Consider the following 14,145-nt stretch of genomic DNA (forward strand, 5'->3'; position numbering starts at 1 on the left):
TTCTGAGGGAATGCGTGGCCCTCCTAGGGCTTTTCCAGTGCCTAAAAAGGTGAAGTTGGTGAATCGGGAGTGGGATTCTCCTGAGGCGAGCCTCAAGGTTGTGAGGGCAATGGCTAAGTTATACCCACTGATGGAGACCATGGACCTGTTGATTCCTAAAGTGGATGCTTCGGTCTCAGTAGTGATCAAGAAGACGACTATTCCAGTGGTGGGGTCGGCCACACTGAGGGATGCACAGGACCGCAAACTGGAGATTGATTTAAAACGGATGTTTGAGGTCTCCACCTTGAGTCTGCGGACAGCTATCTGTGGTAGTCTTATGCAGATGGCCTGTTTATGCTGGGTACAGAAGACTCAGGAGAAGGATTCCTCCCAGACAGCTAATTCCATGCAGGTGGCCTGGTTGGAGGCTGGGGTAGCCTACTTGGCATTGCATGATCTGGAGCGTATGTCAGCCAGGAGTATGGTCTCAGTGATTATTGCGCTTCAAGTTTTGTGATTGCGAAACTGGTCCTCTGATATGTGGTCCAAGACCCAGCTCTGTAACCTTCCCTTTAAGGGGAAGCTGCTGTTTGGTGAAGATCTCGATACATTGATGAAAAGCTGGGGAAGTTGAAAGGAAACAGGTTGTCGGAGGATAAGAAGAGTAGTAAGAAGAATTTTACTCCCCGTTCCTGTTTTTGGGATACGAGGAGGTTTTGTTCCGCCAAGAGTACCTCACTCTGGACAGACCTCGGGAAGGCAGCAACCCTTTTGGAGCTCCCACAGACCCTCTAGAGACTCTTTTTAAGTCAGGCAACCTGAGAAGGAAAGTTCTCGCAGTGAGGCCAGGGTGGGTCCACTCTTCCATAGAGGTTGTAGGGGGAAGATTATCCCACTTTTATGGGGAGTGCACCAAGATCACATTGGTCCAATGGGTCCTCGAGGTGGTAAAAGAGTTAGGCTTTAGAATTTTCGTACCCAGTCAGAGAAGCCTTCCTCGAGTCTCATTGCTTGTCTCGAAACAAGTGAGAGGCGGTCTGGGACACGCTTCTTCGGCTGCAAAGGCTGGATGCTGCTATTCCAGTTTCCCTTGTGGAGCAGGGACAGGGGAGGTTCCCAAGAAAGAAGGTACCTTTTGGCCACACAGTGACAGCTGCAGTATACAAAGAAGAGTTTCTGGCTTCATTAGACCTTGACAAAAACCTCCCTGCATATCCCCATATGAGCGGAGCATAAGTTTCTGAGGTTCATGATATTAGGGTAGCACTTCCTTTTGGGTTGGCGACAACGCCAAGGACGTTCACGAAGGAGTTGGTGGTGGTGGCAGCAGCTCTCAGAATGGAGGAGATTCTAGTCCATCCTTACCTGGATGACTGGCTCATTCAAGCAAAGTCAGAGGAGGAAGGCTGGGAGTTGGTTTGGGTCATAGAAAGGTTGCAATCACTGGGTTGGGTTATAAACCTTACAAAGAGCCATCTAGTGCCCGTCCAGTCCTTGGAATACCTAGGAGCATGATTCGACAGGATTGTGATGTTGCAGGCACAAGTAATTGTCAATTTCACCATGTGATGCACAGAGTCTGGGATTATTTACGATGTTAAGCTCCATGACGTCCACACTAGATTTATTGCCGTGGGCTTTTATTCACATGCGTCCACTACAGAGGACACTTTTATCCCATTGGGATCCATTGTGACAAGACAATAACTAAAGCCAGAAGAATGCTGGGCTGCATAGAGAGAGGAATAACCAGTAAGAAAACGGAGGTGGTGATGCCCTTGTACAAGTCCTTGGTGAGGCCTCACCTGGAGTACTGTGTTCAGCTCTGGAGCCCATATCTCAAAAGAGAGAGAGAGAATGGAGACTGTCCACAGAAGGGCTACCAAAATGGTGTGGGGTCAGTATCAGAAAACCTATGAAGAAAGACTGAAGGATATGAATATGTATACCCTGGAAGAGGAGGCGCAGGGCTGATGATACAGATCTTCAGATATCTGAAAGGTTTTAATGATGTACAAACATCAAACCTTTCCATTGGAAAGAAATCAGTAGAACTAGGGGACACAAAATGAAACTCCAGGGAGGTCATCTCACAACCAACGTCAGAAAATATTTCTTCACTGAGAGGGTGGTGGATGCCTGGAATGCCATTCCGGACGAAGTGGTGAAAACCAAAACAGTGAAAGAATTCAAAAGGGCATGGGATAAATACTGTTGAACTCTAACGACTAAAGAATGGAAATGAAAAAAAGAGTGCATGGAGTGACTTGCTGGTACGGCGGTTACCGCCCTTAACCAACAAGCCTTGATAATGTTATGTAACTCCGTCATTGCTCTCTGCTTCAACGGCAGGGGGAAAAGGGGAATTGGATTCATCCAGCAACCAACAAGGGCCCTGTCTTTTACTGTGTTGGAAACTGATAAGCATGGGGCAATCTACACAACACAGCAGATACTACCATAAGCTTACTGGGCAGACTGGATGGATCATTTGGTCCTTTTCTGCCATCATTTCTATGTTTTTCTATTGTCCAGAGAAGCATCATCTTCCCTTACCTCTGCAGGAGGAATCCAGATCCAGTCTCTTATGGTGGCTGTCTCGTCCCAATTTGAAAAAGGGAGCGGATCTGGAGATTCCAGACTGGGTGGTGATGACCACTGATGCCAGCCTCAAAGGTTGGGGGTGATCTGTCGGGGGCGGACATCGCAAGGTCAGTGGATGCCAGCAGAAGCGATCTGGTCTATCGATCACCTGGAAACAAGGGCAGTATGCAGAGTGGTGTTGTCGTTCCTTCCTCAGGTTTGTGGGAAGATGGTGAGGATCTTCTCAGACAGTGCAACAGTGGTGGCGTACATCAGTCATCAGGGAGGGACAAAGAGTTGTAGGAGCTGGGTGGAGCTGCATCTGGAAAGAATAGCATCATCACATGTTGCAGGAGTTGACAGTGTGCAGGCAGACTTCCTCAGCAGGCAACAGCTGGACCTTGGAGAATGGGAGTTATCCTCTGAGGCCTTCAACCTCATTTGCACCAGGTGGGGCAACCCGCTGTTGGATCTGATGGCATCGCACGACAATGCCAAGGCGGCTCGGTTCTTCAGTTGCAGGCGAGAATTCAGGTCTATGGGGACGGATGCTCTGGTTTTGCCTTGGCCAAAAGGGATCCTGCTCTACGTGTTTCCTCCCTGGCCTCTCGTAGGGTGCATCCTGCGTTGCATAGAGGGTCACCCAGAAATAGTGATTCTGGTGGCTCTGGAGTAGTCACACCACGCGTGGTTCATAGATTTGATTCATCTTGTAGTAGACTGCCCTCTCAGTTTGGCTCATCTACAAGGGTTGCTTCAATAAGGACCCATCTTTTTGGATCAGGCAAATCACTTTTGTCTTGTGGCTTGGTTTTTGAGAGGCGACCCTTGCAACTGAAAGGATATTCTGAGCCTGTTATTGCCACCTTGCAGCAGGCTAGGAGGCCTGCTACTTCCCTAGCATATTCCAGGGTGTGGAAGGTTTTTGAGTCCTGGTGCTTGGAAGAAGATCTGGATCCATTGAGGGTGGATCTCCCTCACATCTTGGCCTTTTTGCAATGGGGGTTGGCCTATAATTCACTACAGGTTCAGGTGGCAGCCTTGGGTTTCCTTAGAGGTAAGTTGCAGGGGAAGTCTTTGGCCTCTCATCCCTGTGGCTTATTACACCACTTATAACCCTATAGATGTTATATATAACATTCTATCAAGACAACGTTACAATCCCTTCACTACACAATTTAACTATGACTTCCATACTATTATATTTATCTTATTTCATCATTACAAATGTGCTTCTGCTGTTCAGACCCACTTGGGTTATATATAACATCTATAGGGTTATAAATGGTCTAATAAGCCACAGGGAGTATATACATATGTGCTCTGTTGTATTTTGAAAAATCATTTTGAACCTGTACCACCACTGTTGTGTTTAATTTTAATGGTGTGAATGAGTGAGTGAGTTTTAAGACACACTTTTAATGTGATTTGGTGAGAATTTTGTTAATAAAGATTTGTGACCTCTCTTACAATTTATGTGCAGTGTGCCTCTGTACATGTGTGTCTCACAAGTCAGCATCTAAGGATCCAATTTTAATGATATTCTGCATGCTGGATGGCCAGACAAAGTGGTCAGTCTGTGCTAATTTTAATCAAAACCAGCTGGAAACATGCCCTGATGTCACACTAGATGTCCTGTATCCCACTTGTTTCGTTCCTGGAACGCACACCCTGTCTACTAGGGTCTCACATTCCAGTCTGCTGCTCCTAGCAGTGCTGATCAGACTGGAAGGGGTGCAGAGCATAGAGAAGCTGCAGTGTATGCCTTTGTCATTAAGTAAGAAACCTGCACTGGATTGAATAGAGAGGCAGGCATAGCCAGATCTTGATTGTAGCTGACTTACTGAAGTGCCCCAGTTAGTTCCACTTTCAGTGGAAATGGAGCTGATATTTGCATTCATTACATTGGAGCCTTTATGGAGAAAGCCAGAGAGCAGGAAAGTTACCAGATAACTTTAGGGCAGTGATTTTTTCAGCCTTAGTTTATTGGCTAATGCTGGATACCTGTTAGTCATGCTCCCACCCCCGCACTGCCTCCTTTTTTTTTCACCTAAACTTTACCAGGGTAATGTTTTGCTGATGAGAGCGGTGGGAAATTCAAATCTCGGGGTTTCTCTGGGTAACTTAAAAAATTGCCCAGACAAACCCTTTGAATATTGACCTCCTAGAGTTTGCTTTAGAAGATGGGTACCAGTTTAATAAAGCATTTCTCAGAGGTGGACACAAATCTGCACTGATGGGCAATCCTTGCACTGGAGCTTTAACAATGCAGCTCTCTCTCCTTTGGTTAAGCAGGAGTTTGACAACTATGCGGAATGGGACTTGAGAGACATTGATTTTGTGGAAGACGATTCAGATGTTCTGCATGGTAAGTCTCTCCGCAGGGAATGAAAATGACCCACAGTACTTAGAAATATTTTCTGCTAGCCCAATGTCTCTCACTGGGTGTGTCTAATGATACAGAACAGTGCCTGCATGTTTGAAATAAAGATTTAAGAAAATTTGCCAGGAAAAAGTTGTTTTGAGCTATGATTTCAGTAAAAGCAGCCAATCAGAAGTCATCTGCAGCTAGATCTCTCAATCCAAAAACTATTTATGAGCATTTCTATCTTGCTAGTCCAAAAGTACTTGCTCTTTTATATACAGTGGCTTACAAAAGTATTTGGCCCCTCAAAAGTCAGCAGATTTGTGTGGATTACAAACAGAGTATGTTTTTTGCAAACCAGTATGCTCTTCGTTAATTGTGACTTTGAAAATTTAAAAACGAAAAAATCTGCTTGCACAAGTTTTCAACCCCAGGTTTACACAGACAATTGGCCTTTACCTGTGAATCATTTGAAAAAAAAAGTCAGCTTTTCTGGATAAAAGACCCCCTAATTCCAGTACCATTGATCAGACTATGAATCCGAAAGAAAGCTGTGAAAATGAAGACCAAAGAGCTTTCTAAGGAAATTAAAGATTGTTACAGACATGCACAAGATAGGAAAAGGCTACAAAATAATATCCAAGTGCTGTTGTATCAATTTGTGAGAAATGGAAGCTGCATAATACCACCCAGAAACTGGCTAGACAAGGCCAACCCTCAAAACTCAGCAACAGAGCAAGGAATCTTGTGAGAAAAGCCTCAGAAGGCAACAATCACTTTGAAGGAGCTACAGAGTTCAGTGGCTGAGGCTGGAGTGGAGGTGCACCAGTCAGCCATATCAAGAGCTCTGCATACAACTGCCTGCATGGGAGGATGGCTAGAAAGAAGCCATTACTGAAGAAAAAACACATCAAAGCACGTCTGACGTTTGCCAGAATGCATCAGAGTGATCCAGCTAAAATGTGGGATAAGGTTTTGTAGTCGAATGAGACAACAATGAAGCTTTCTGGCCAGAATTCAAAACCTAATTCTGTGGCAGTAACCTAATACTGCCCTTTCCCTGTACGTACCCGGATCAGTCCAGACTCCTGGGTTTATTCATCCCTGCCAGCAGATGGAGACAGAGAAAAGCCTTGCTGACACTGTTTGATAAGCCCTGGTGCCACCTGCAGTAGTTCAGTATTTCTCTGTCTCCAGCAGATGGCTGGTGCATAAACCTGCAGTAGTTCTTTTACCCCTTCTTTTTCGGGTGAGCCTTCCTCCTAGGGGGCTGGTTCCTTTGGGAACCATTCTCTGTTTGGTTGAGGTGGACCAGCTGAGGTCCAAATTGTCCTGTAGGGTGTAAATCTGGTGGTCCAGATCCCTCCCCTCACGAGGCCGGTCTTGCGGTTTTCAGCCCCTTTTTCTTCTTCAGGGATTTCTCTCCTTATTGCTTAGTGGCTGATCTGAGCTGGACAGCTCCTTTCAGCCCTAGGAGAGGAACTTCCCTGCTATTTTTTGTTAAAGTTTAAAAAAAAACAAAACAAAAAACAGAAGACAGCGGCTGAGTGGTAAGGCTCTGCCCCCCCCCCCCCCTGTTCACGCCATTTCATTTGATTTTTCTTTTTTGTTGTTCTGTTTTTCTCGTCATGGTTCGCAGCTGGGCTAGCTGCACATGTGAGGCAGTCCCGGCGCGTCTCGGTCGGGCCGGCCTCTTTTCTGGCTGCGTTTCGGGGGGAGTGAAACGAAGGTACACAAGTTGCTGGAGGGCAAGCCTAGTAATCGTCAGGCTTTTCAGTCCTGGTCAAGTTTTAGGGATGGCAGATCTTGTCCTTCTAGAGGTCCCGTGATGTTGCAGTCATAGAAACCCTTTCAACCTCTGGGTTCGAATTGGGGTCAGTCCTTTCGCGGTGGCCAAAGACCTTTCAGCGCCCCCACGGCTGGGGGAACCACTGGGGTCAAGTCCTCCCAATGAAGCGAGGCAAGTTCACTCCGCTGTTCCCTATATAGGGAGCCATCTGACAGAGTTTTACGGGGAGAGGACCAAGGTGATAAGAGACGGTTATGCGTTAGAGAGTTTGCACGTCCCGTTCGCAACCTATTCTTAGTCTCCCCTTGTGGGTTCTCGGCAAAGCATCTCGCGGTTCGGGAGACTTTGCGCAGGTTGCGCGAGTTAGGGGTGGTTATCCCAGTGCCTCCGCATGAGCGGGGCAGGGGTCGTTACTCCATCTACTTTGTGGTGCTGAAAAAGGAGGGTACATTTCCACCCATCCTGGACCTCAAGTGGGTCAAAGCGTCCTTTAAAGATACCACGCTTCCGAATGGAGACTTTACGTTCAGTGATTGCAGCGGTGTGCTCTCAGGAGTTTTTGGCTTCCCTGGATCTGACAGAAGTGTATCTACGTATTCCCATTCGTCCAGATCATCAGCACTTTCTGAGGTTCGCAGTGCTGGGTCAGCATTTCCAATTTCAGGCTCTCCCCTTCGGACTGGCCACGGCTCCTCGCACGATCACCAAGGTAATGGTGGTGGCAGCTCTTCGGCACAAGGGGGTGCTGCTGCACCCTTATCTCAACGATTGGCTAATTCGGGAGAAATTGTTGGACAGATGCCGTTCTTTGGTTCAGAAAGTTATTTGTCTGCTAAAGTCTCTCGACTGGGTGGTCAGTCGGGCGAAGAGTCATTTGGAGCCATCCCAGACACTAGACTATCTCGCGGCTCGTTTCATCAGGAGGCAAGGCAAAGTGTTTCTCACAGAGGAGAAAATGATCAAGCTACAGTCACAAGTTTGCCGCTTATTGACGTTGAAGGTGCTGTAAGCCTGGGATTTTTTTGCAGGTTCTGGGATCGATGGCCTCAACTCTGGAATTGGTGCTGTGGTCTTCGCACATATGCGCCCATTTCAGAGGGCCCTGTTGGAGAGGTGGAATCCTCTGTCGCAGGCTTTTCATTTACCGGTCTTGCTGGATGCGTCGGCACGGAGCAGCCTCTTGTGGTGACTACAGTCATCCAGTCTGCAGCGTGGTGTCAGTCTTGAGGTTCCGGATTGGGTGGTTCTCACTTCCGATGCCAGTCTCTCTGGTTGGGGGGAGGTCTGCGAGCGGCAGTCGTCCCAGGGCACTTGGTCGGAGGTAGAAGCCTCGTGGCTATCAATTGGTTGGAGACCAGGGCAGTGCGGCTGGCCCTTCGAGCCTTCCTCCCCCTTGTTCAGGGTCATTTGGTCAGTGTTCTGTCAGACAACACCACGACGATAGCTTACATCAATCATCAGGGTGGCACCAAGAGCCAGGGGTTGGCCCTGGATGCTCAGGAGCTGTTTCTCTGGGCGGAACTGTAATTGGTTCAGTTCATATCGCGGGCATCGACAACGTCCAGGCCGATTTTTTTCTCAGTCAGAGCTTAGATCCAGGCGAGTGGGAATTGGCGGATTCTGCAATGCGGCTCATCCGGATTTGATGGAGACTCGACTCAATGCGAAAGCTCCTCGAGTTTTTCAGCAGCAGGAGGGAGCACAGGGCTGAGGGGGTTGATGCTCTGATAGTGCCTTGGCCTCGGGAGATCTTGCTTTATGTTTTCCCTCCGTGGCCGCTAATGGGCAAGGTGTTGTGCCGCATAGAGAAACACCCCGGGAAGGTGATCCTAGTAGCTCCGGAGTGGCCGCATTGACCGTGGTTCGCAGATCTCATCAATCTAGTGGTGGACGGTCCGCTGCGCCTCAGCCATCTTCCGGATCTTCTTCATCAGGGTCTCATATTTTCCGACCAGGCAGATCACGTTTGTCTAGCAGCTTCGCTTTTGAGAGGCATTGCTTGAGGCGGAGAGAATATCCAGAACCGGTGATCACTATGCTTCTGCAGGCTAGGCGGCAGTCTACTTCCCTCTGGAAAATGTTTGAGGCTTGGTGTACCGACCGAGGGATACAGGCGGTTCGTGCCTCTGTTTCTCACGTCTTGTCTTTCCTACAAGAGAGAATAGAACTACACCGAGGGCCAGTGGTTCTGGTAGCACCCGAGTGGCCTCGCAAACCATGATTCGCGGATCTCGTCAACCTGGCTACGGACGGACCTCTCCGGCTAGGCCATCTTCCTCGTCTACTTCAGCAGGGGCCCGTATTTTTCGACCAGGCCGATCGCTTTTGTCTAGCGGCCTGGCTTTTGAACGGAGACGTCGGAGGCGTAAGGGTTATAAGGAGGAGGTTATCTCCACTTTGCTGCGAGCTCGGAAGCAGTCGACTTCTCTTGCTTACGTACGCGTTTGGAAGGTCTTTGAGACTGTGCGGAGTCGGGCGTCTCAGCATGCTCCGGTCTCGTTGGTTCTTTCTTTTCTTCAGAAGGGTCTCTCCAAAGGCCTTTCATTCAGTTTCCGCTCTCGGCTCTCTCCTTGGACGGGTCGAGGGTCATCCCTTAGCGGGCCACCCAGACGTGGTTCGCTTCTTGAAGGGAGTCGAGCACCTGCGTCCGCCCGCTCGCTCGCTCTACTTGCCCATCGTGGAGTCTTAATCTTGTCCTCAGGGCCCTCTGTGTGGCCCCATTCGAGCCTCTCTGTCGGGCTACGGTGAAGGACCTCACGCTCAAGACAGTCTTTCTAGTCTCTATTTCCTCCGCTCGGCGTGTTTCCGAGATTCAAGTATTGTCCTGTCGGGAACCATTTTTGCGTTTTTCCGATTCAGGAGTTTCTCTCAAGACTGTGCCTTCTTTCTTGCCAAAGGTTGTCTCCACTTTCCATGTCAACCAGTCGGTGGAGCTTCCAGCATTCTCCCCAGAGGAGACTGCGGGTACTGCTGGGGGTGATCTTCGCAGGATGTCAAATGAGTTCTACTCCGGTATCTCCAGGTCACCAATTACTTTCAGGTCTCGGATCATCTTTTTGTCCTCTGGAGTGGTCCCAATCGGGGTAAACCGGCTTCTAAGACTACTATTGCACAGTGGTTGAAAGAGGCGATTTCCTCGGCCTATCTTTGCCAAGGTCGGGCAGTTCCTGAGGGCCTAAAGGCTCATTCGTTACGTTCTCAAGCTACTTCCTGAGCAGATAGCCAATCGGTCTCTCCGCAAGAGATTTGCAGGGCTGCCACATGGATGTCCCTGCATACTTTTGCTCGACACTACCGTCTGGATGTGCAAGCACTGGTTTTTGGTTCTTTTGGGCGGCAAGTGCTTCGAGCGGGACTTTCTCGGTCCCACCCGGTTTAGGGAAGCTTTGGTACATCCCATGGTCTGGACTGATCCGGGTACGTACATGGAAAGGAAAATTAGTTCTTACCTGTTAATTTTCGTTCTTGTAGTACCACGGATCAGTCCAGACACCCACCCGGGGAGAATGGAGAGTCCACGCGGCCGGTAGCTGATCAATTTTTCTGCAAGTTTTATTGAATGCCCCCCTTTTTGGGGAAAGGTTTTGGGCATGTTTTTCATTCATTCATTCATAAGATTTCAGATGTTTTCATTTCCTCTGCTCTTCAGGGGTAAGTGGTTTTATGGTTGCCATTATGGTTTTTCTAATTTCTGCTTGGTACAGTATAATACTGGCAGACACTAGGTGGCACCTCGGGGGTATAGGACAGAGTCCGTGAAGTCTTTTCTGTCTCCATCTGCTGGAGGGGAGGCAAAACCCAGCTGTCCTGGACTGATCCGTGGTACTACAGGAACGAAAATTAGCAGGAAAGAACCAATTTTCCTTTTGCCTTTATTTATAGCAGCTTAAGGGAACACTCTGTTGGTGAGTGGGCATGTGGCAGCAGGAGCTGTCGGCACTTCAGGAGGGGAAGGTTGGGGGTTTTTTCCTTCTCCCGTGCTGCAGGGGTATTGAGGGAAGTACCAGTTGGGCTGACAGGGGCGTGGGTTGGTTTGCCCTTGTTCGCTGGTCGGGTTATCGAGCCGATGCCACCATGTACCTTTGAGTGGAACCCACTGTCATTGCATTGGGGTTTCCCGCACACCGCTCAGCCCGTTTTTTTTTTTTTTTTTTTTGGAACTTGCTGACGTGTGCCATTGCAGCCACGTGTGCAGCCTGCTGGACCTGTTTTTGCGTGCCACGTGTGTGCACGTGACACGGCGGTTACTGCCGCGTGTGTGGCCTGTGGTGCAGCACACCTAGTTTTTAATGGTGCCAAAACCGCCTATGGCAGCCTGCGGGGTCTGGTTTGCTCAGCTGAGTAAATCCCTGTGTTCCAACTCCAAGGTGGGGGATGAAGGGACCTCCTTGGAGAAGAATGGTTGGCCCCTGGGGGTCTCGGGGGACAGACGTACCTGCAGGGGATCGCAGCCACACTCCTACAGCAAACAGTGACTCCCATGATCCCTCCCCCCCTCCCGCTGTCGCCTGTGGTACAGGAAGATATGGATGGGGGCGGAGATTCGGAAGGCAGCCTTCCTGAACAGGGGGTTGAGTACCCCAAAATCTTTTCGCCAGAGTTTGCTGTTCTCCTACATAAGGCCTTCCTGGCAAGGAAGGGAGCAGAGATGAAGCTGGATATAAGCAAAATCATAACTAAACTAAAACCAGCTTCTCATCTACTTGACCCGATACCTGCCTTTTTGCTGAAACAAGTAAACCAAACCATAGCCCCTACAATCACAACAATAGTCAACCTTGCCCTTGCAGAAGAAGATATGCCTTATGCTCTAAAACAGGCAGTCATAAAGCCAATCTTAAGGAATAAATTAGGAAGATCTGATGACAGGGACAACTACTGACCAATCTCCAACTTAACCTTCATTGCAAAATTTATTGAAAAAGCAGTGCTTACCCAATTAGAAACCCATCTAGAAGGCAATAAAACCCTGTATCCTAACCAATTTGAATTTTGGAAAAATTGCTCAATGGAAACTTTCTACAATTCCTAAGTGATATCATACTGCGAGGCTTTGACTCTAATGAATCATACTGCCTAGTACTAATTGATCTCACAGCAGCTTTTGATACTGTTGACCATAATCTACTTTGCCGACAGTTGAGAAGCATCAGGATGAAAGGAAATGTACTTAATTGGTTCACCTCAAACAGATCTTTCCAAATTAAACTCAACAATCAGTTATCTGACACATTCCAATGCTCGACAGGCGTTCCGCAAGGTTCAGTGCTTTCTGCAACCCTATTTAATATATACATGCTGCCCTTGTGCAAATTACTAACAGACCTAGGAATAAAATTCTTCCTATGTGCTGACAATTTGCAATTCTATATCCCACTAACAAAATAATTTGAAAAAAAAAATCACTTATCTCTGAATATATGGGCACAAAAAAAGAAAAACTTGCACAAATGAAATTTTCGATGAGCCCCCCACTCCCCCCCCCCCCCCCCAAAAAAAAACAAAACCCAGAAATAATTTGGTTGAGCAGAAACCCACTAAAATCTATTCCAACAGGCATAGATCTTGGAAATTGCCAATTAATCCCAACCACTCAAGTGAGAGATCTAGGAGTTCAAATTGATGAAAATTTAACGACGAAAGCCCACATTAGCAAACTGATCAAATCAGGTTTCTATAAGTTGCGATTCTTGAGCAGATTGAAATCTCTACTAAACACAGCAGACTTCAGAATATTCTCTAACCTTGATTGGTGTAATTCCCTACTTCTGGGACCCCCAAGACCTCTACAACTACAACTACTGCAAAATGCTGCAGCAAGACTACTGACCAGAACAAGGAACTATGACCACATCACCCCAGTTCTGATTGCTCTATATTGGCTCCCTGTACAATCAAGAATAATCTACAAAGTACTTACAATAATATTCAGTGACATTTAGATGAATAATGATCTGATGGGAATAACATTTAAACCACACATTCCACCATGAGCGCTCAGATCACAAAACAAAGGCTTCCTAGAAATCCCAAACATAGGAAACTGTCATCAAACACAAACGAGAGAGAGCAATTTCAGTCGCTGGCCCAAAACTATGGAACTCCATGCCAGAAGACCTCCAGTTTGTCATAAGTCTGATAACCAGAAATGTCCTAACCAATTCCCCTACCCTTGACCCTTCTATTGCCCAGTCATGTCTTTCCTTAATTGACCTGTCTTTGATACGCACCCTCTGTCTCTATAGTTTACTACCTGTACATATGCCTACCTCAGTTTTTACTATTTATTTATGAATGTCAAACCAGTTATGAACTAGTGACTTTCACATGGAATGACGGTATATAAAACACATAAATAAATCTGCAGAGGAGGCCGCCCTATTGGGCTTCCAAGAGCCCTAAGGTGGCCCCTGCTGTGACACCTGGGTTTGGGTCAAGCAGGTCCAGAGGCTGTCCCCAAGGAGGAGGAAGACGCTGATAGTATGCCAGAGGATCCTTTGAATTTGCAGGGGGCCAACCCGGATGTGGATGCAGACCCAGATGTGAATACAGATGATTTGGACCCAGACGAGTTTCCGGTGTCAAAAGGAGATGACCCTCGAGTGGTCCGCTTGTTTGAAAATGAGGAGTTGCGTCTCCTTATTCTACAAGTCTTGCAGGAATTAGGGGTGAAGGTGACTTAGGAGGAGTCGGATGATGAGGGCGTGAATCTGGTCCTGGATGGCCTGAGGGGCCCCCTAGTGCCTTTCCCTTGCTGAAAAAGATTCACAAGTTGGTGAACCGGGAGTGGGACTTCCTGAATGCGGGTCTGAAGGTCGGAAGGGCAATGGCTAAGCTTTATCCCCTCATGGAGGAGACCTTGGAGCTCCTGTAGGTACCAAAGGTGGATGCGGCAGTTTCAGTGGTGACCAAGAAGTCTACTGTCCCTGTGGCGTGAGATGTTCAGGACCGCGATTTGGAAATTCAATTGAAGCGTTTGTGTTTTTTTTTGTGTCTGCCTTTATTCTCTAAGCTGCGATTTGTGGTAGCATGATGCAGAGGGCTTGTCTATGCTGGGGGCAGAAGACACGAGAACAAGCCTCTGGGGATGTGGTTTCTCTGCAGTCAGCGTGCTTGGAGGCTGGAGTGGCATATGTCATGGATGCGCTTTATGACTTGGTCTGTCAGGAGCATGGTCTCGTTTGGTAGTGGCTCACAGGCATTTGTGGTTGCAAAATTGGTCAGTGGACATATGGTCCAAGGCCCAGTTGTGTAATCTTCCTTTTCAGGGAAAGCTCCTGTTTGGGGAGGATTTGGATCAACTGATGAAGACTTTGGGAGAGTCCAAAGGGAATAAGTTGCCTGATGATCAGAAATCCGGCAAGAAAGTGTTTCCACCTCGGTCTCTGTTTCGGGATTCGTGAGTGTTTAGTCAGGCAAGCCTGTC

General features: G+C 47.9%; 1 protein-coding gene across 9 annotated transcripts in view; it reads left to right on the forward strand.

The window, feature by feature from the left end:
* The window catches only part of TADA2A (transcriptional adaptor 2A), a 107,588-nt gene that overhangs the window by 14,667 nt on the left and 78,776 nt on the right, over positions 1 to 14,145 (forward strand). For all 9 annotated transcript variants that reach the window (XM_029611738.1, XM_029611740.1, XM_029611736.1 and 6 more), the window contains exon 7: positions 4,861 to 4,933. In XM_029611738.1, the coding sequence (XP_029467598.1) occupies positions 4,861 to 4,933 (73 nt within the window). The remainder of the gene's footprint in view (positions 1 to 4,860; positions 4,934 to 14,145) is intronic.

This window comes from Rhinatrema bivittatum, chromosome 8 (genome assembly GCF_901001135.1).
Source record: "Rhinatrema bivittatum chromosome 8, aRhiBiv1.1, whole genome shotgun sequence".
Taxonomy (NCBI): Eukaryota; Metazoa; Chordata; class Amphibia; order Gymnophiona; family Rhinatrematidae; genus Rhinatrema; species Rhinatrema bivittatum.